Source organism: Thalia democratica, chromosome 4, assembly GCF_965202585.1.
Source record: "Thalia democratica chromosome 4, ktThaDemo2.hap1.1, whole genome shotgun sequence".
NCBI lineage: Eukaryota > Metazoa > Chordata > Thaliacea > Salpida > Salpidae > Thalia > Thalia democratica.
In genome coordinates, this window is record NC_139168.1 from 58,981,383 (window position 1) to 59,003,736 (window position 22,354).

Sequence of the window (22,354 nt, forward strand, 5' to 3'; positions counted from 1 at the left end):
AACATTATTTAAGTTTATTCAAATATATTTTTCTAGTTTCAAAACTAACTAAATAGTTTTAGTGCGATTTTTTAATTCAGTGTTTAGTTATTAATAAAAGCTACTGTATGAGTTAATAGATAAAAAAATTGCTATGAACATAAATTTTAAAACTATAATAAAACAATCAAACAAAGCATTAAAGTTAACAAGAGCATTACTTAGACAGAAGTTAAAAATGTTTAAACATACTTTTCAAACTTAAGCATTGTTCTTGTGAGCTTTAATAATGAAAAAAAATAGTATTTTAGTTAATTTTTTTTTCTTGTTTAGATAGAATAAATATAAAACTTTGTTGAATCTCAGTCTAGCCCATCTAAAAAGATGAGTAGATGTTCAACATTAATTTCTTGCTTCGTTCTGGTAGCAGCCTTGGCATTACAATCGCAAGGTAAGAACTGTTATGACGTTTTAAGAGAAAAAACTTATTGTAAATTCTTGCACTAAATCCAGTAATTGTCACGTGGAAGTCTGAGATAAGACAAAGTCGTCGGCGCGGTGGTTTTTGTAATGACATAACGACAAATAAACAAACCAGAAAAATCCCGCACACTACGCACTGGTTTGAACAAATTGCTTCTGTTTAAATTTTTGGCAGAGAATGAATACATCGCAAAAAGCTGCAGAGTTACTAGATTATTTTTAAGTTTTTGTAGCCGCTTTTACTTGTATGTATTAGCAACAGTGGTAGCGACAATAGCCTGCGGACAAAAATTATGTTGATTTAGCTGCTATCTAGTTTCGCCGCTTTAAAACGGTAATGGTGTAGGGAGGGGAGGGGATCTAAAAGACTAATACGGAAATTATTGCGACCACGAGCAGTATGGATCGATTCAATTATATATTTGGCTGTCGACTTTTTTTTCATTTAACCTTGAATATAAACGTTAATCAGATTGTTAAAAAACCAATGAAGCTTAACTGCGACTCTAAAAACTAATTTTCGCTAGTTTTTTAACATACTTTTTAAGCTAACTTCAAACATATGTAGAGATAAAAATAATTAACAAAGTTTCTATTTAAAAGTGTGTAGCTGAGAAAATTCCTTTTAAACTCGATAAACTTTGTATATTTACATTACTAAAAAAAATTTAGTAACCAAAAAAAATTACTAGTATGTACTATGAAAAAATATGTCCTAAATATTTTATGGCACTTTCAGTTAGAATCCAATGTATGTTAACATTTTTCAATACTGAACTTCAAACTGTAAAAATTCCGTGTTTTAACCTATTTAGAATTCAATACTTTGTTTTTCAGCTATTTTGAACTGCTACCAAGAATGCTCAGTTGCACCGGCAGGCATGGCTTGCTATGTCAACTCTCCGAAAGGGTACAAGTGTGTCTGCCCAGACAGTGATTTTGAAATGAACGGAAACTGCGTTTGTGAGTATTGTTTTTTTTTTAACTTTGTAATACTTTTAAATCAGATGTTGTTCTTGAATACACAGAATTTTTTTTTATCAAAAAAAATATTTAATGACAACTACTAGGGTGAAATTATTTTAAAAACAAAATTTTTTACTGAATGTATGTTTCCAACACAACTGAGTAACACGTTCTATAACAACAAGTCTAAAGGGATAATCATAGTTACATCGCACCATGATACTACGAACTTAATGTTTCGCATTCATTATGATTTGTTGCACTAAAGCTAAAGTCGTGTTAAGTTACTAAACTTACTCGTCTAGTTTTACCAGACAAAAATTGTTTTTACACAATTTTTTATCTATTCTAACTGTTATGACCACAAAGTTATAAATTAGTTTTTACACTAACTTTATCTAAACCCCTTTATAAAACGCAATTTTCAAAGCCTTTGTTGAAGTATTGTCAAATGTGTTTTCGTCAAAAAGTTGTCAAATAAATTTTTAAAGTCTAAATAAGTTTATACATATGTTTAGAGTAATTACATAAACTTCGAGATAAAACGGTATACGAACATCAACAATTAAACAGCAATAAAAGCTAAATTGCTAACTAAACTTTATACTGTTAAAACTCTTTTAGTTTAAATATTTTGTTTATTCTTTTTGTTGTCTTTGCTTATTTTGTAATTAAACTACCAAGTTGTAAAACAATTTTTCTTAAATACGTTACTTGAAAAATATTTTAGCTCGTTCAAAACTTTCTCCGTCGACCAACTGTGGGATGTGCCCTGAAGGCGCAAGCTGTGTCAGAACCTCCAGTACGAGCATGTGTCTCTGTGACTCTGGTCTTTACGGATTAGACGGAGTCTGTTACAGTAAGTCGAACTTATTTTAAATCTTTACAAAAAACTAATATATGTTCAGAAAGATGTAAAACTGTTGTTGTTTACGTAAACTAGTTTTATTTCATATGGATTTAAGATTAAAAATTAAGATATGATTATCAAGGTTCATTTAAAAGCGTATCTTAAACAGGTGCAGCAACCAACCTACCTGTACAACCGAAGACCACCAGTTCTTTAGGGACTTGTGCCACTGCACCGCCATGCGATTCACCTTTTCCTGCGTCCAGATGCATTGCACGAGACCTGCAAGGGAACTCTGTTTGTCTTTGTCAATCTTCCCACATACTAACACCTACTGGCAGCTGTCAACGTTTGTTATTATTTCTTTGTTGAAACAAATAGCTGAACGAGTTTTTTAGGCATCCGCATTTAGAAAGCAATTTATCAAGTTAAGATTATTTTAGTTTTTTACACTCGTTGTAATTTTTAATAAAATAGTAAAACTTGCTAAAAAACGAATGTTTAATTTTTTCGCTTTGCAGCAAGAAGCGACTACGAAGCTTCTTTTAGTCGAAGATGTCCGAGATGTGTGGCCAACAGCCAGTGTCACCTTTACATGAGAAGATTCTGGTGTGTCTGTAAACCCGGATTTTTCGCAAGAAACGGAGTTTGCAACCGTAAGAAACTTTAGGCTCAGATACAATTTTTAAAAATCGTGTTACACAAATAAAAGCTTAATAGTTTAATTTTTTACTTGTTAAGTTTTTCAATTTTTTTTTTGTTAATTTTTAAAGCTAAATAATTATGCAGCAATAGTTCCTGTTATAAGAACGAAACCTATGACTACTCTGGCGCCTACAATCCAACCTAGAAGTAAGTTATCTAGTATAATTTATTTTTTGTTATAAAGATTGTAGTAATTCAAATTATTTTTAATGCAAAAAACTAATAAACTTTTAGATTATATAGTATACAATATACTTAAAACACAAAATCAAACTGTTATAGTAAAAATATTAAGTAGTGGAATTAAATTGATTAAATTTTTTTAATAACTAAGGTTATAAGTCTTTTTTAATGACTACTTAAGTTAAATTTAGTTGAAAAAACTACCTATACAACTATGAACATTTTTTTGAAACTAATTTAACAAAGATAAGTTACAAACAACTTTAAACTAGTTTGCATTTAATGTTAAATACTCGCAAAAATTATTATATTTTTTTCGAAGTAAATATAAAGTTTCATTATTTTTTGAAATTTGTTTATGTAATTTCTATGGATTTTGAAATCCAGCTGTGACATAATTAAAAAAAAAACCATAAAACGATAAAAAATTTAAAGTGTTGAATTAAACCAAACGGTATATATATTGTTTATTGAACGACAAAAAGAGCGCTAAAAATATACTGTTCTAAGACCTGGTGCACGAGAAACCTTTCGGTTATCGAGTCGCACTCCACGGATACCTTTTAACGTCTTTTCTAGGACTGTATAGGACACAAAAGTGAACTTGAGCTTTAGTTTATATTAAGTTGCTTAGCAATATTTAAACACATAAAAGTAAAACAGTGTATCGTTGAAACAATTCCATTACTAAATTTTTACAACTTTTTTCTTATTTGTTTACTGTTTAAACTGTCTCTAAACACTACATGGTACCATATTTCAGAAAAGCAAGCAGAATACCAAATTTTTTAAGATATATAAGTTAAATATTACAAAAACAATCTTGACACAAACAAACCCATAGATCATCAAAGCAAATTTTAATAAATTTGTGCACATTAAATGTTGAATAAGTGTTTTAAGATCCGAAAAACTAAAAACATCATAAACTAATTAAAAACTTGAAACTGATTTTTAATTATAAAACCAAAGTTATAACACTTAATGTAAACTAAAATATCAACTGTGTATGGTAAAAAGTTGGAGTAAGGTAACATTTTTTTACGGTTTACTTTAAATTAAGAAATATAATCAAAAATATTTTAGTTTTAATTAATTCTTTTGTTACAATAAAATTTCATGTGTAAATATTGATTATTTTTATTATTTAATAAGTTTGATATACCTTATAGAAGTATGAAAATATTTTTTAAATATGTTAATAATCTAGGTTTTCATTTGAGATATACCACTGCGCATTAAGCTTTTATAGAAACAGTTAAACTATTTAGATTTATTTATCGTGCTTAATTCTTAACTTTAGTATTAATTTTAATAACTGAAAAATTCTAGTTGATAAACATTTTATGCTAGTTTTATAACCAACTTAATTTTTGAAACAGTCACATGCACACTGCCAAGACAACTGCCCATGAACGTCATAGTACCTGCAGTGCAAACGTACGCTGTTGGAGACCAGGTTGCACTTCAGTGCCCACCTGAATTTGACCAATCAGGTGCCACATTTACCCGATGCGGAGCTAATGGACAGTTTAGCGTAATTGATACTGTATGCAAACAGAGTAAGTTGAGGCATTTTAACAATAAAAAGACTTTTAACTAGGTGAAAACTGAACTGTAGAATTGAAGTTTATTCGTTTAATAAGAAATTGTGTGCTTTATGTTCTACGAATTTAATCTTTATGTAAACTTACCTTTGAAAAAGATTCAAACTAAGATTTTTTTTAACAAAAAACCAACAAAGTTCCTAGAATTTGCTAACCAAGTTTTTATTAATGCTTATCGCTAAAAAAACCTTATTTTTACAGAAGTGATCTATGGTGACTGGGAAATTGGAGAGTGCAGTGTCACTTGCGGCATGGGAACAAGATACGATGTTAGACAGTGCTTGCAAGGAGTATGCCGCGAAGGTCTTATCAGAGCTGAGCTTTGTCGACTTCCTGCTTGTGTAGCTTACAGCGATTGGAAATTGGGAACTTGCAGTGTAACTTGCGGCAGTGGAGTGCAAGTAGACACAAGGACGTGTTTGCAAGGAACCTGCACTGGAGAGCTTATGAGATCAACTCCCTGTGTTAGGGAAGTTTGCGCAGAGTACGGAGACTGGGAAATTGGAACTTGCAGTGCTGAATGCGGAATAGGAATGCGAAGAGATGTAAGAGCTTGTATTCAAGGGACATGCACTGACAGCCTTGTAAGATCGGTTCCTTGTGAAGGATACGATTGTGAAGTGTACAGTGACTGGGTAGCAGGAGAATGCAGTGTCACTTGTGGAAGCGGAGTCAGCACTCATACCAGAACTTGTGTGCAAGGTAAATGCACGGAGAGCCTTATGAAAACAGTTCCATGTGAGCGAGAAGTTTGTGTAATGTACGGAAATTGGGTAATGGGAACTTGCAGTGTTGCTTGTGGTACAGGTGTTAGAGTTGATACAAGAGCTTGTATACAGGGTGCATGTGAAAATCTTGTAAGAACAGTCACATGTGAACAAGAAGCATGTGTCGTTTATGGTGATTGGGAAACAGGATCGTGTAGTGTTACTTGTGGTCAAGGAGTAAGAGTCGAAACAAGGTTATGTTTACAAGGGGTATGCACTGAGGCTCTTTCAAGATCGTTTCCATGTGAAAGACAAGCTTGCATCGAGTATGGTGACTGGCAAATAGGAACTTGTAATGTTGCATGTGGAAAAGGAGTTAGAATTGACGTTAGAGAGTGTGTACAGGGAAATTGTGATGAAGATCTTGTAAGAACGATCCCATGTGAAAAGGAAGCTTGCGTTATCTATGGTGAATGGGAAATAGGAACTTGTAATGTTGCTTGTGGTACAGGAGTAAGAGTTGATAGAAGAGCGTGCGTACAAGGCGTATGTACTGAAAGCTTAATTAGATCTGTTCCTTGTGAAAAAGAAGCTTGTGTTATCTACAGTGACTGGGAAGCAGGATCATGCAGTGCTACTTGTGGCTCGGGAGTACAAGTTTACAGAAGAACTTGCTTGCAAGGTGATTGCACCGAAGACCTTGTACGAAGAGTTCCTTGCGAAGGACCTGTATGCGTAGTTTATAGCGAGTGGTTTATAGGATCATGCAGTGCTACTTGCGGTTCAGGTGTAAGAGTTGACACTAGAGAATGTTTGCAAGGTGTTTGTACTGCAGATCTTCGAAGAACACTTCCGTGTGAGGAAAGCGTCTGTGTTGTATACAGCAACTGGGAAATAGGAACATGCAGTGTTGACTGCGGTACAGGAGTAAGAGTCGACACAAGAACTTGTGTTCAAGGTAATTGTCAAGAAGACTTAGTACGTTCAGTCACTTGTGAAATGCCCGTTTGTGTAGTTTACAGCGACTGGCAAATAGGAGCATGCAGTGTTAGCTGCGGTATGGGTGAGCAAATTGATACAAGAATATGTGTACAAGGCGTTTGCACTGAAGATCTTACAAGAACAGTTCCCTGTGTCAGAGAAGTTTGTATTGTTTACAGTGAATGGGAGATAGGAACTTGCAGTTCAACCTGTGGTTCTGGAGTAAGAATTGACAGAAGGACTTGTTTACAAGGTAACTGCAAAGAAGATCTTATAAGGTCTCAACCGTGCGCTACAGGAGTTTGTATTGAGTATGGTGACTGGAAGATAGGCTCGTGTAGTGCTACTTGCGGTGTTGGTGTACAAGTTGATAGGAGATCTTGCACCATAACTTGTTATGGCGAATCTTCCTTAACAGACGAGTGTTCGCAAGCTTCATGCACAGAAGACCTAGAAAGAAGAACTACGTGCGAGGAAGATGCATGCACTGGGGTGTACGGTGCTTGGCAAATTGGAATGTGCAGTGTTACATGCGGTAGTGGAGTACGTACTGATAGAAGAAGATGCATGAACAACTACTGCGAAAATGATCTTCTAGTGAGAAGTGTAAGTTGTGTGCAAGAAACTTGTGTTATTTACAGCGATTGGGAAATAGGTATGTGCAACGCTGCTTGCGGTACTGGAGTGCGATACGACACAAGAACATGCCTTCAAGGTAATTGCACTCAAGATCTTGTGAGATCCGTTCCTTGCGAGGGACCAGTCTGCGTAGTTTACAGCGATTGGATGATTGGATCTTGCAGTGTTACTTGTGGATCAGGATTAAGAGTAGATAGAAGAACATGCATACAAGGCTTTTGTACTGAAAGTCTTGAAAGAACCACGCCTTGCGACGCACCTGCTTGCGTAGTTTATAGCGACTGGATGATCGGGTCTTGCAGTGCAACTTGTGGTTCTGGAGTGAGAGTCGACAGAAGAATTTGTGTTAGCGGTGCTTGCACAGAAAATCTTATGAGATCAACTCCATGCGAAAGAGAAGTCTGCACTGTTTATAGCGAATGGATGCTTGGCACATGCAGTGCTACATGCGGCTCAGGCGTGAGAGTAGATCGAAGACTTTGCTTACAAGGTTCGTGCACTGAAGATCTAGAACGATCAGTTTCTTGTGACACACCTGCTTGCGTAATATACAGTGATTGGATGATCGGAACTTGCAGTGCTGCTTGTGGATCTGGAATAAGAACCGACACAAGAATTTGCATACAAGGGCTGTGCACAGAAGAACTTTATAGGTCTATTCCTTGTGAGAGAGAAGCTTGCGTTGTTTATAGTGACTGGTCTATTGGAACTTGTAGTGTCACTTGCGGTTCAGGAGAAAGAATTGATAGAAGAACTTGTATTCAAGGTAAATGTACCGAAAGTCTTATGAGATCAACACCTTGCGAAGCACCTACTTGTGTAATTTATGACGAATGGGTTTTAGGAGAGTGTAGTGTTACGTGTGGTTCTGGATTCAGAGTCGACCAAAGGGCATGTATTCAAGGACTTTGTACTGAAGATCTTATGAGGTTCACACCTTGTGAAAGAGAGGTCTGTGTTGTTTACAGCGAATGGACTATAGGATCCTGCAGTACTACGTGTGGCTCAGGAGTAAGAGTGGACGAGAGAGCTTGCATTCAAGGTAGATGTACTGAAGACTTGTTCCGTTCAATTCCTTGTGAAAATGCTGTTTGTGTTGTTTATGGCGACTGGCAAGTAGGATCATGTAGTGTTACATGTGGTTCTGGAATTCGAGTTGACCAAAGAACTTGTGTTCAAGGTATTTGCACTGAAGATCTTGTAAGGTCTGTACCATGTGAACAAGAAGTTTGTGTGATTTACAGCGAGTGGGCTGTTGGATCTTGTAGTGCTACTTGTGGTTCAGGTGTGAGAGTCGACACTAGAGAATGTTTACAAGGATTTTGCTCTGAAGATCTTTCAAGATCAGCTCCTTGTGAAGGACCTGTATGCGTTATTTACGGCGAATGGAATATTGGAGAATGCAGTGCCACCTGCGGATCAGGAGTAAGAACTGATACAAGATTGTGTGTTCAAGGTTACTGTACTGAAGATCTTGTTAGATCAACACCTTGTGAAAACGAAGTCTGTCAAGTTTACAGTAGATGGACTGTAGGAGCCTGTAGTGTCACTTGTGGCTCAGGAGTAAGAGTTGATACAAGGGCATGTATTCAAGGTAGATGTACCGACGCCCTTGAAAGAACTGTTTCGTGTGGAGGAAGGGTTTGTGAAATCTACAGCGACTGGGTTGTCGGAGCTTGTAGTACTACTTGCGGTCCTGGTGTAAGAGTTGATACAAGAAAATGTGTACAAGGATTTTGTACAGAAGACCTCAGAAGATCGATTCCTTGTGAAACGAGAGTTTGTGAAGTTTATAGCGATTGGTCCATTGGTGCTTGTAGTGTTACATGCGGTTCAGGATACAGAGTCGATACAAGAAATTGCATCCAGGGATTTTGTACTGAAGACTTAAGGAGATCAACTCCATGTGAAAGGGAAGTTTGTGTCGTCTACGGAGATTGGACAGTTGGGTCATGCAGTGTAACTTGCGGTTCTGGAACGAGAGTTGACACTAGAGAATGTATACAAGGAAGATGCGATGAGGACCTTATGAGGTTAACTCCTTGTAGTCAAGAAGTATGTGTACATTACAGTCAGTGGAGGATTGGAACATGCAGTGCTACTTGTGGTAAAGGTGTTAGAGTGGACAGAAGAAGTTGTATACAAGGTGACTGTACTGAAAATCTAGTAAGAACAACTGATTGTGACGGACCAGCCTGTGTAGTTTACAGTGATTGGGAGATAGGAACTTGTAGTGTAACTTGCGGCTCTGGAATGAGAGTTGATAGAAGGACTTGTATACAAGGAACTTGCACTGAAAACCTCTTTAGATCAGTTCCTTGCGAAAGAGAAGTTTGTGTTGTCTACAGCGATTGGACAATAGGATCTTGCAGCGCTACTTGCGGTTCTGGAGTAAGAGTTGATAAAAGAGCTTGTATACAAGGTAGATGCATTGAAGATTTACAAAGAACAGTTCCCTGTGAAAGCGCAGTATGTGTTATCTATAGCGAATGGTCAATTGGAACTTGCAGTGCTACTTGCGGTAGTGGAGTAAGAGTTGATGAAAGACAATGCATTCAAGGTGATTGTACAGAAAACTTATTCAGGTCAACTCCATGTGAAAGTGCAGTTTGTGTAGTTTACAGTGATTGGGTAATGGGAGAATGCAGTGTAACTTGTGGATCTGGAGTAAGAGTCGAATCAAGAAATTGTTTACAAGGTTTCTGTACTGAAGATTTAATGAGAATGATTCCCTGTGAGAGGGAAGAATGTGTAGTTTATGGTAATTGGGAAATAGGATCTTGCAGTGCCACTTGTGGGTCGGGCACAAGACTTGACACAAGAAACTGCTTACAGGGTACTTGCACGGAAGATCTTATGAGAACAGTTCCTTGTGAAAGCGAGATTTGTGTTGTCTACAGTGACTGGATGATAGGTACATGTAGTCATACTTGCGGATCAGGTTTAAGAGTTGATACAAGGACTTGTATCCAAGGTAGATGCACAGAAAGTCTCGAAAGGACGACTGCTTGTAAGGAAGAAGTTTGCATAGTCTATAGTGACTGGGTAATTGGAACCTGTAGTACTACATGTGGCTCAGGAATTAGAGTCGATACAAGGCAGTGCATTCAAGGATATTGCACTGAAGATCTATCAAGATCAGTTCCATGCGAGAACGAAGTCTGTGTGGTTTATAGCGAGTGGATGCTAGGTTCATGCAGCGTAACTTGTGGTTCTGGTGTTAGAGTTGATCAGAGGTCTTGCTTGCAAGGAACTTGTACAGAAGATCTCTACAGGTCAACTCCATGCCAAAGAGAAGTTTGTGTAGTTTACAGTGAATGGATGATGGGAAGCTGCAGTGTTACTTGTGGCTCTGGAATAAGAACAGACAGAAGAAGATGTTTACAAGGTACTTGTACAGAAGATCTCGAAAGATCAACGCCCTGTGAAAGAGATGTTTGTACAGTTTATGGCAACTGGGAGATTGGCGTTTGCAGTGTTACTTGTGGCTCTGGATTTAGAGTTGACACAAGAGATTGCTTACAAGGAAAATGTACAGAAGATCTCATGCGATCAGTTCCGTGTGAGGCACCAGTTTGTGTTGTTTACAGTGAATGGACAATCGGATCTTGCAGCGTTACTTGTGGTTCAGGAATAAGAGTTGACCAAAGACGTTGTGTGCAAGGAAGGTGTACTGAAGATCTCTCCCGAACAGTCAACTGTGAACAGGAAGCTTGCGTTGTATACAGCGAATGGATGATAGGACGCTGCAGTGCAACTTGTGGCTCTGGAACAAGAGTCGATACAAGAGATTGTGTCCAAGGAAGATGTACTGGACTTCTCATCAGGTCTAGTCCCTGTGAAGCAATTGAATGTGATGTATACACTCAATGGACCATAGGCGAATGCAGTGCGACCTGCGGTTCTGGAGTAAGAGTTGATTTCAGAAAATGTTTACAAGGTCGTTGCACTGAAAACGTTGTAAGGTCGACTCCTTGTGAAAGAGAAGCTTGTGTAGTGTATGGAGATTGGATGATCGGAACCTGCAGTGTAACATGCGGTTCAGGTGTTAGAGTTGACAGAAGAAATTGTGTTCAAGGTAAATGCACAGAAGACTTAATGAGATCAGTTCCTTGTGAAAGAGAAGTCTGTGTGGTTTATGGAAACTGGATGATCGGAGAGTGCAGTGCTACTTGCGGCTCAGGTGTAAGAGTTGATAGAAGACAATGCATTCAAGGCGTTTGTACGGAAGACTTAATGAGATCAATTCCGTGTGAAAGTGAGGTATGTGTGGTTTATGGCGAATGGGAAATAGGACAATGCAGTGTTACATGCGGTTCTGGAATGAGAGTTGACACTAGAAAATGTATACAAGGCATTTGTACTGAAGATCGCGTACGTTCAGTTCCATGTGAAAGAGAACTCTGCGTAATTTACGGAGAATGGAAAATCGGAACATGCAGTGTTACATGCGGCTCTGGATTGAGAGTTGACAGAAGAAACTGTGTTCAAGGAAGATGCACTGAAGCCCTTGAAAGATCAGTTTCTTGTGACGGCGAAGCTTGTGTGGTATATAGTGACTGGACAATCGGAACTTGCAGTGCAACTTGTGGTTCAGGAATGAGAGTTGATATGAGAACTTGTGTACAAGGAACTTGCACTGAAGACCTTTACAGATCAGTTCCTTGCGAAAGGGAAGTCTGTGTTGTATATAGCGATTGGACAATAGGATCTTGTAGTGCTACTTGCGGTTCTGGGGTAAGACGGGATAGAAGAACGTGTGTACAAGGCAGGTGCACTGAAAGCCTTGATAGGACCGTTCCATGTGAGAGGGAAGTTTGTGTTGTATACAGCGATTGGACAATAGGATCTTGTAGTGCTACTTGCGGTTCAGGTGTACGAGTTGACAGAAGAAGATGTGTGCAAGGCAGGTGCACTGAAAGCCTTGATAGGACTGTTCCATGTGAGACAGAAGCCTGTGTCGTCTACAGTGAGTGGGTCATGGGTCAATGCAGCGCCTCTTGCGGAGCTGGAGTAAAAGTGGATAGAAGATCATGCATACAAGGTCCCTGTTCTGAAGACCTCATAAGATCGTCTCCTTGTCAACGAAGTGTGTGCGTTGTGTATGGTGAATGGACAGCAGGATCCTGTAGTGTTACTTGTGGTTCAGGGCTGCAGATAGAAAGAAGAGAATGCTTACAAGGTACATGCACTGAAAGTCTTCGAAGAACAATTACTTGCGAAAGAGAAGCCTGTGTCGTCTACGGAAACTGGGAAATGGGAACATGCAGTGTTACTTGTGGTTCAGGAATAAGAACAGACAGAAGAGAATGCTTACAAGGCACTTGTACTGAAAGTCTTCGAAGATCAGTTTCTTGTGAAAGAGAAGACTGCGTCGTCTACGGAAATTGGCAAATGGGAACATGCAGTGTTACTTGCGGTTCAGGAGTAAGAACAGACAGAAGAGAATGCTTACAAGGCACTTGTACTGAAGACCTCGTAAGATCAGTTTCTTGTGAAAGAGAAGCCTGTGTCGTCTACGGAAATTGGCAAATGGGAACATGCAGTGTTACTTGCGGTTCAGGAATAAGAACAGACAGAAGAGAATGCTTACAAGGCACTTGTACTGAAAGTCTTCAAAGATCAGTTTCTTGTGAAAGAGAAGCCTGTGTCGTCTACGGAAACTGGCAAATGGGAACATGCAGTGTTACTTGCGGTTCAGGAATAAGAACAGACAGAAGAGAATGCTTACAAGGCACTTGTACTGAAAGTCTTCAAAGATCAGTTTCTTGTGAAAAAGAAGCCTGTGTCGTCTACGGAAACTGGCAAATGGGAACATGCAGTGTTACTTGCGGTTCAGGAATAAGAACAGACAGAAGAGCTTGCGTGCAAGGAGATTGTACTGAAGACCTCGTAAGATCAGTTTCTTGTGAGGTTAGCGACTGCCAGGTTTATAGTGAATGGAGAGTAGGAGCTTGCAGTGTTACTTGCGGAAGAGGGTTAAGAGTCGACAGAAGAACTTGTGTCCAAGGAGATTGTACTGAAGATCTTGTTCGAGCCACTCCATGTGTACTCGCCGATTGCAGCCGTCAGGGTTAATTGTTTTTTAAGTTACTTTGAGCTTATAGTTTAAAAAATTAAATAAATTTTGAATTAGTTTTTTACAATAAACAACTAAATTTTACATTTTTATGAAAAAACACTCATGGTTATTATAAAACATACAACATATTTTATTATTTTAAATTTTTAGTTATTTAAATTTTGTTTTTGGGTAATATGGAAAAAATAAGTAAAAAACTTAGTAAGAAACTTAAATTTCGGTTGCACGACTATTCAAATTTGGACAATTCAAATTGCGACAATTCAAATTCTTAATTAAAATTTGAAAGAGTCACAACTATAAAAGTAATGTATATTTGTCAAATATAAAAAATATATATGTAGGTTCTATTGATATCAACAAGCCATTTTTTTCTTTATGTAAAATATTAAGTATTTTTCGAGATATGGCTTAAATAAAACTCTTAAAAAACTAGATAAGAAATGTTAACGTTTTAATTTTAGCATTTGCTTTTTATTTTTTGTAATAAATCGCTCGAAAACTCACTTGAAATAAAATAGACGTTGTAAAAATTTTAAAGTAACACTTCTACAACTTAATGTTAAAATTATTATTTGCTTTATTTGCAAAACTATAAAACAGTTATACAAGTGTTATGACATAAAAACTTAATTCTTTACTATTTTCAGTTCTTTGTGATTTACCCGACCTTGGTCCAAATATGGTGAAACCTTTTATTACAAGCTTTGTTGTTGGTGACTCATGGAATTTGAGATGTATGTACGGATATGAACTGTCAGGAAATACTAAAATAACGTGTGGGGCAAATGGACAGTTTTCAAGCGTCAGTGCTGCTTGCACAAAAAGTAAGCATTATTTTTATTACGTAACATTAATTAATATATTGTGCAAACTTTGACAAGGTCGAACTTTTGTCTACTAAATAAAACATGTTGTGTAAAATTTGAATTAAGTGTGTCTTGTCTCTATTATGACTTTAACACAAAACTTTTCTTAGCTTAAAACACTTTATCGATGTAAAACATAATCAGAGCTGTAAAAAAATCATCTGACTAAAACTTTAGAGATAAAAACAACTATAATCCCTTAAAGACAAAGATGGTTTTTCAAACCTTAGTTTTTAACACAAAAATAAATGACACTACTTGTCAACTAAAATTAAAAATAAAACCATCTAGTACCAGTCATGCCAACCACTTGTGAAATACCTGTTATTCCGCCTTACGCTCTGCGAGTGAACGACCAGCAATCTTACAAAGTTGGAGACACCATGGAGCTTGCGTGCAGATCCGGATACACCATGGACGAATCCAGCTCAAGCACGTCACTTTGCCAACCGGACGGAACCTTTTCTGAAATCCGTCTCGTTTGCAATGCGGGTAACTTTTAAACATCGTTTGTACATTTGTTTTACATAACCGACGCTGTAGAAACATAGACAATCTGCAGCAATTGGATGTTTAAGCTAACAGAACGCTGTGTCGCTCGATTTTGTTTAGACTGTAACAGCTTATTTTTTACTAATTTAGATTTAACTTTCAGGACTTAAAGGTTTATATTGACTTTGATAAAGACAAAGAGTATAATAAAAGTAAGGATTTTGTAAACATTGTAATACAAGCAAACTCTGTAAAAACCGTTTAAACTTTGGTTTGTATGGTTAATTCATACTATATTTATCAAACAAGACTAATTTAAACTTTAAATAATATGTTTAAGTATCTATTGAAAAGTTAAATAAAGGCGTATATATAACCTTTTTCAAGTTAAGTGTAACGTTAAATAACGAACTCGTAGGATTTTTTTATGTTAAAGCGTTTACATTTTTAGATTCAAAATTATAACTTTTACCTTTTAAGTGATATAATAGACAAGAAAATTTAATTACCATAAAAATGACCACAAATCTTCAATTCAAAGTTTGTATCACAACAGTTAATTTCACGTTATCAAATCTTGGTGAAAACATGTTCTTACGCTTCGTAAACTCTTTTGCATTTGGATATTATTTCAATGTTGTGTGCGAGTCGGGATACAGTTTAGCCGGAAAGTTTCAGATTACTTGTGGCATTAAGAGAAATTTCAGCGCTACCAAGGCCGCCCGCACCATAGGTACCCAGTGTGAACTAACGTTTTAAAATATTAGTTTTTCCTGCAGAACAACTAGAGATTAGTTAAATTTAACTAACAGTCACTTTCACCACTACCAAAAACCTTCATGTCATAATTAATTCGGATGTAAAAAGCTTTAATAAAAAACCCGAGGAGTCTTACAGGGATGTATAGTAAGTATTTGTCGATAAAACAGACTAAATTCGTTTAATAACGGATTGTACCAATAGTTTTTCAAACTTGTATTTTGAAAGTTTAAGTTTTTTGTCTAGTTTTTCTTTGCTGAATTAACTTATTGGGTTATATATAGTGTTAAGATTCTTAATAAAAAATAAACAATAATCTTCTTTAAAACTATAACAAGTCAAACGGATTTAAATACACACTTTTAGTTAAACTTACGCTGTTAATATTTGATTGTAATTATAAGCCCTTTTTATTTTATTTGTAAGCTTGCCTTACTTTTAGGTATTGTCAAATCGCCCTTTACTAAGATTTAGCCAATTTCCAGATTTACAGTCATTTAAAAAAGTCAATACTTTAAGTAGATAAAAATGTTAAGTATTGCTTCGTTTAAAAAAATTAACTTTAGCTCCAACAAAATTTAAGCTAAGTGTGATAGCATTTTACAAAAAGTAGTTAATCATTTAAATTTTTTAACTTACCGGTCAAACGAAAAAGTAATTGCAGATACGGGATAGCGGTAACAGTCGGTGTAATTTTAATGCTAATATAAGATCAAAGTGCAGATCATATCAAGCGCGATACAGTAAAACGATTACCCTGCAGCCACGAATACACATAAGCGACTACCGTGTTGCAATTTACTCATACACCGTGTGATAATATCCAGTGATTAGATCAGTAACTAGAGGCCATAAAAACACAATTTACAGCAGGCGTAAAAAGTTGTGTTGAAAAATATTTTGTTTCAGTGAGCGGACCGTTTAACTAATCTTAATGTAGTTTTAAAGTGCTTTGTACGTGCTCAGTTTGTTTTCAGTTATAATATTTTATCTTTAGTTTAGTTCAAAAAGTTACAAATAGTAGCACAAAATCACATTATGTCAAACATCATCAAGTTTTTTAATCAGATGGAGGCTTCTTCATGGGAATATTAAGATCGAATACTAATTAATAAAAAATTAACTCGACTTCAAGTCTACAAAAAGAAGCCTTTGCACTCAACACTCAATTGCATGCTACTCAACACACGTTGTGCAAGGACTAAAATTTACAAAGCGCATATGGTGCTTTAGTTTTTATAAAATTCAAACAAACTTTTTATGTTAAAATGCTTTAACTTTTTTTTTGATATACTCATTTATTTTCTCAACTAGAACTGAAGGTTTTATGCACTGCATATGCTTTGTAATTTTTGCCAATTTTTTACTCGTTTGCACAAAAAGACATCATCAGTTCAAATTTTCAGCTGACATACAGTCTTTTTTTTTTGTCATTTGCATATTTTATCGCTCATTTTATGTTTTAACTAATTTGCTCGTGAATAAACCATCACATAAATTTATACATTAGCATGATACTTTGTTTTTCTAACATTATGTAACTCGATAAACACACTTTCAAGTTTTATAAAGTTTTATAGTTGTTTTAAATGTTTTTGTTTTCTAAGACTTTTCGAAACTTAAAGTTATAAACACTTGTTTAGACCAACCTTAAACTATTATTAGTCTACAAGTTAGATAATTGTTAAAATATCTGAAGCAAATTAGTTTATCATCTAAAATTTATATTTGGTTTCAACCATATTTTAAGTATTATTAACATCATTTATCAGTTTCTTTGTGCCTGTATTTTTAACAACCTATATAGCTTCATTGAAGGTTTAAATTGTAACTTATTTTATGGAGGGCAAAGTATTTTACACTACTAAAAAACTTCTAAAAGATTTTTTTTTATCGTTTTAGTTTTTTCAAGTCTATCATTTATGATAAGCTAAAAGAACGTTAACAAAAAGTATACATTGAGTTAAGTTGTTTTATTTAAAAAGTATTTCAGAAACGAACTTAACAATGATCAAACAAGTAAAAGTTTTCTTAACCTTTTATAAAAACTTGGCTGATAAAATATTTGTTTGACAAGTTATCTCTAACTAACAAACAAAACAACATATGTAAACTATAAAATGTTTGACATATTTAAAACTGTTTCATGTTTTAAGATTTTTAAAAGTTTTAATTTGAAAAAAATATTCAGTATTAGTTTATTAAAAACAATGATGGGTTATAATCATCGGAAAGAAGTTTAGTGTTATATTTATAAACTCATTATCGTGAATATCAAAAAAATTTAAAAGTTAAAACAACAAATGGAATACTTTGGACAATATTTAACAGCTGAAGTTTTTAGATTTTTTCATTAAAAAAACAACTTATCAATTTATACTTTAGCGTACTTTCTATTTAGATATAGTTATGTTGTATAAGTAAACGAAAAAGGTTGCTTGCTAAGTTTTTAAACTAATTTTTTCATAAAAATACTTTTGTTTAGTTTGTGTGGTATGCAATGCAATATTATAGCATGAACTTTCTTTAGCTAAAATTAACTTGTTTGTGTGTTTTCTAACTAACTGTGTTAAATATTCTATATACATATTAATGGTGATAATTATTAAGTAAATTAAGGAGTTAACTATCTTTAAAAATAGTGTCAAGGTTTTTATCAAATATTCTGCCTTTAAAGCCTTTTAAAAAATAACTAGATTTTTTTTTATTGCAAAAGCAAATAAATAAACTTTAAAAATTTACTTTAAATTTTGTAAGAGCACAATTCTATTTAGATCAACTACATCAATAGTATAGTGTCAGTTGACTCATTTTTTCTTGCGTCTAGTCAAGTAAAAAGAAATTAATTTAAAAGCTTTTTTTAATTTTATTTTTTAAATCATAAAACAATTTTTCAAGTTTTTTTTGATTATAAAACTAAATACTTTATATAACAATTTTTTTTAAAGAACTTTTTCATTCAATACAACTTTATTTATTATGTACACAAAATATTTTAAATACTGCTTTCATGTTAAAAATTAAGGTAAAAATTTTTTTAAATTAATGTACTAATTTAGAATGTTAAAAATATTACATTTCTAACTAAATTCAATAAAATTCAATAAATACGTATTAAACTTAACTTTTATTTGGTTTATGTTATTGAACTGTCATTTAAATGAAAAAAAAACAAACAAACTAGAACTTTCATCCAAATTCAACTTTGATTATCTATAAAAGCAGCTTTAAGCAAAATTAGTGAGTTTTTTGATTTTAACTTAATATTTTTTTACTTCATAATTTGCAAAATTATAACATATTTATTTTTAAAGAATAGCAATAAAAATGTACAAATATTATCTAGTATTGTGAAGTATTATGAACTTCAAAAGAAGTATTTCAAGTTCAACTAGACGAATAAAACTGATTAAGTTATGACCAAATTTCAATACTCCTAGTTTGCTAAAAGTAACTTAAAAATAGCTTATACAGTTGAAACAATGGTAAAAATGTTTTAGAAATTTCACTGTTCTCGAAATGTAAAGTATTTTTTTCATAACTAAACAAATTTAGAATATCTATTTATTATAAAAAAGTTTAAGAAATTAAAGAACATATTACGATAGTTAACATTTACACTGTTTTGTAAAACGAATTTCAGTACAAAATAAGTTTTTGTTTTTTCTAAACTCACATCAACTCTAATGACCTTTGGCTGTTATACTGACTCCCTCGGGTTATTTAATTTTTTTAACGTGAGCTTTAGCTACAACCACGTGCGTTGAATTTCTTCAATAAAAGTTTAGATTATAAAACATTCAAGTTTTACAACAAATCTTTAGATTCTTTTAGGTTTATAAGTAGATACTACATAGAAAATCTAAAACCACTTTTAAACGTTTAAAAGATTTTTATTGTTTGTGTAAATGATTTCTATTTTTAACAGTTACTTGTGTTGCACCACTGTTGCCTGATGGTGCTTCAGCTTTTGAAAAAGAAACGTACACGTTTGGAGAAAATGTAACAGTACAATGTGAAAATGGGTACATTCCAATTGGTGATATGATAACGACTTGTAATGAGAACGGTACATTTACTGATCTCTTTGGCTATTGCAACTCAAGTAAGTTTTAAAACAAGTTGTAACTAAAGTTAATTGTAGTTAAAAGTAAATAGTTGAAAACGATTCCGATCATCTACATTCCACAGTACACAGCACAAAAATAATATCTTAAAATAAAAAAACAATGATGTTTTTCAATTTAGAGTTAAACTTTTTTTTCTAAACTACAGTTCGCGTGTAAACAATTTTTATTTAATCAAAATGTATCTTGTTAAAGTATAAAACGTTTTAGTCTTATTTTTGTGTTTACTTTTTATATCTAGATATAGCTCTAAATCGTTTTTTAAGCTTTTTGCTACGGTTATTTTGAAATAGTTAAACATTAGAATTACAATTAAATTTGAGTACTTTAAAATATTTCGTTTAAGCTGTTTTTTTAGTTTTTTAACTACTATTTTTTAATAAAATATTTGTTTATTTTCAGACAGTTTTAATTAATTTTATTATTTTTTTTTAATGTTGATAAGTAGTCGCTGCTAAAAACTTTGTTATTATAAATATTTTATGAATCACTTCACTAATACATACATAAGGTAAAAATCTTTTAACTTTTTATAAATTTTTTAATCATTACTTAATAAATTAACACTAGAACAACGTAATGATTTTTCGCATGACTTTTATTTATATTTTTGAATGCTTTTTAGATGAACTTAAATCTTTTTAGTCTAAACCTTTGATAAATTAAAGCCTGTTAAAACGTTAATTTGTTAACATGTCTTTATAACCATTTGTTTATAGAAAATATTAGATTTTCTAACCTTGTCTCTAGTAAACTTGATGTTTTTTTTAATGATACCGTCATTTTGTATTTTATTTTGTTATCGTAGCTTTGAATACTAGCAACTTTGTAGACTTTACAGCTTAAACTGTTACCTTTACTCTTTTAATAACATTTATTCTTGCAAAAGCATAAACTTTTTTTTGTACTTTTTGCTTTGTTTTAAACGTAAGTAACCTTGAAAATTTGTAACTACTAGTTTTGAACTTAAGTAATTTATTATTTTTCAACAGTTAGATGCGACGCTCCCTCTGTACCTGTAAATGGAATTCCATTCGAAGTAACTTCATTTGGATATGGAGAGTCAATTTTCATCAAATGCAAACCTGGATACCAGAACGTTGGTGATGATGGCGCTGTTTGCATTGAAAAAGACTCTTTTGTATACCTTGAACCGTTCTGCTCCCCAAGTAGACAAATTGAAATAAATTCTTAGTATTTTTGTTTTATCTATCTTTTTTTATCCATTGGTTTGAAAACAGGTGTTTTTCTTTAAGATTTCAGATATCGCTTATTTTGAAAACTTAAAAACTAAGTGTTATGTGATAAACAAACAGTACCTCGACTTTTTTAGTTCAATGCATCCCGCCAAACCCACCTGCTAACGGCAAGAAACAGCAACTTAGATTTTACGAGTTTGGAGACATAATAGCTTTCCAATGTATTGAAGGGTACTTACCTGTGGGCGACTTGACATCAGTTTGTGGAGAAGATGGCACATTTGAGTACTCTGACATTAGTTGTGCACCAGGTAAAAAAAAAACTTGTACTTTAATGACTAACCTAATAAAGTAAGTCTATTATTTAGAGTTTTACTTCATATTTGTTTAAATATCATTTAAACAACTTAATAATTTTAAGCAAACTTTTTGGTTTCTTTCTACAAGCAAATAAAATTATAAAAACTTAAAAGTTTTCTGAAACCACATTTGTTGTTAAGCTAAAAGTTTTTAATCAATAACTGGAAATTTTATACAAAAAGTAATGTTTTAAAAAACTTTTTAATGCTAGAATAGATAGGTAAATAAAAACTAGTAAGCTTACTTAAAAGTATTTGTATACAGACTTTATACTTATCTAAAATTTTCATTATACCTTATTGAATTATCAAAAACTGTGAATATTTTTTTTTATTAAAATTAACTTTTATTACAATTATCTTTTATTATCATATTTATTACTAAAATAGTTTTTTTTGTAGTTAAGTGTCCTTTACCTTTCATACCACCATTTGCAATGCAAATTGGAAGTCAGACTTCTTTTAACTTTGGAGATGTGCTTGAAGTAAGTTGTAAAGAAGAATACGTTAAAGATGACAAAAGCTTTACACGATCAGTCTGTCAAGCTGACGGCACGTTTGATAAACTGCTTATTGTTTGTAATAAAGGTAAGTTTAAGTTATTTAGGGTATTTCAATCTATTTATTCTTGTCAAATTTTATTTTTTTACAACAAAACATACTTTTTATGCTTCTTAGAAGAAACTTCAGGAGAATCTGGATTGGTAAAGTGCAAAGATTACGACATGCCAACAAACTCAGCTACTGCAGTTAAAACTACTTACAATGTAGGCGAAGTTCTAGAGGTCAAATGTCGGGATGGCTACATTTTATTGCAAAATGAACAAATTGTTTGTGGGCCAAATGGAAAATTCAACAACGTTTTTGTTGTGTGCTTACCAGGTATACAAAATATTGAAGATAATACATTCAAAAAATTATTTAGTTATAAAGATATTCTCAACAAAGCTGCTACCAAAAAAAACTTAAATTGAACTTACACATGAATTTTTTTATCTATTTTAGTTGGCAAAACGTTCTACTTTTTATGCAAAGTGTAACTCAAAATAACAAGTGTTAACGTTTACACAAAAAGGTGGATTCGGCACAACAGCTAGAACAACTACAACGACGATGGCCCCAACTACAACCACAACAGCGTTCGTAACTCCTGTTGTATCAACGAAGTGTGTGGTACCCACTTTGCCACTGAACACAATTCAGCTGACAAAGGTGGAATATGAAGTGGGAGAGGTGATCGCTCTCGAGTGCAAACCAAACTATGTCTTAGTCGGCGTCAACTTAGCCATTTGTCAGGTCAACGGTCGATTCAGCAGTATTGACTTTGAATGTCAACAAAGTGAGTACCGTTTATCAAAATTTATTTT

The 22,354-nt window shown here is 33.7% G+C and overlaps 1 protein-coding gene across 3 annotated transcripts in view; it reads left to right on the plus strand.

Annotated features, from left to right (window-relative positions):
* The first annotated feature begins 310 nt into the window (after nt 1–310).
* The window catches only part of LOC145833909 (uncharacterized), a 28,136-nt gene continuing 6,092 nt past the window's right edge, over nt 311–22,354 (plus strand). The window contains exons 1-16 of one of the 3 annotated variants that reach the window (XM_082941166.1): nt 311–430; nt 1,300–1,425; nt 2,159–2,287; nt 2,448–2,627; nt 2,800–2,934; nt 3,068–3,130; nt 4,549–4,728; nt 4,975–13,173; nt 13,833–14,009; nt 14,343–14,543; nt 19,231–19,407; nt 20,422–20,598; nt 20,763–20,939; nt 21,390–21,575; nt 21,666–21,869; nt 22,063–22,326. In XM_082941166.1, coding sequence (XP_082797292.1) covers nt 364–430; nt 1,300–1,425; nt 2,159–2,287; nt 2,448–2,627; nt 2,800–2,934; nt 3,068–3,130; nt 4,549–4,728; nt 4,975–13,173; nt 13,833–14,009; nt 14,343–14,543; nt 19,231–19,407; nt 20,422–20,598; nt 20,763–20,939; nt 21,390–21,575; nt 21,666–21,869; nt 22,063–22,326 — 10,642 coding nt within the window. In that variant the 5' untranslated portion in view covers nt 311–363. Of the gene's footprint in view, nt 431–1,299; nt 1,426–2,158; nt 2,288–2,447; nt 2,628–2,799; nt 2,935–3,067; nt 3,131–4,548; nt 4,729–4,974; nt 13,174–13,832; nt 14,010–14,342; nt 14,544–16,370; nt 16,805–19,230; nt 19,408–20,421; nt 20,599–20,762; nt 20,940–21,389; nt 21,576–21,665; nt 21,870–22,062; nt 22,327–22,354 lie in introns of those variants that run through there. The other 2 variants (XM_082941167.1, XM_082941168.1) reach the window with 2 other exon arrangements.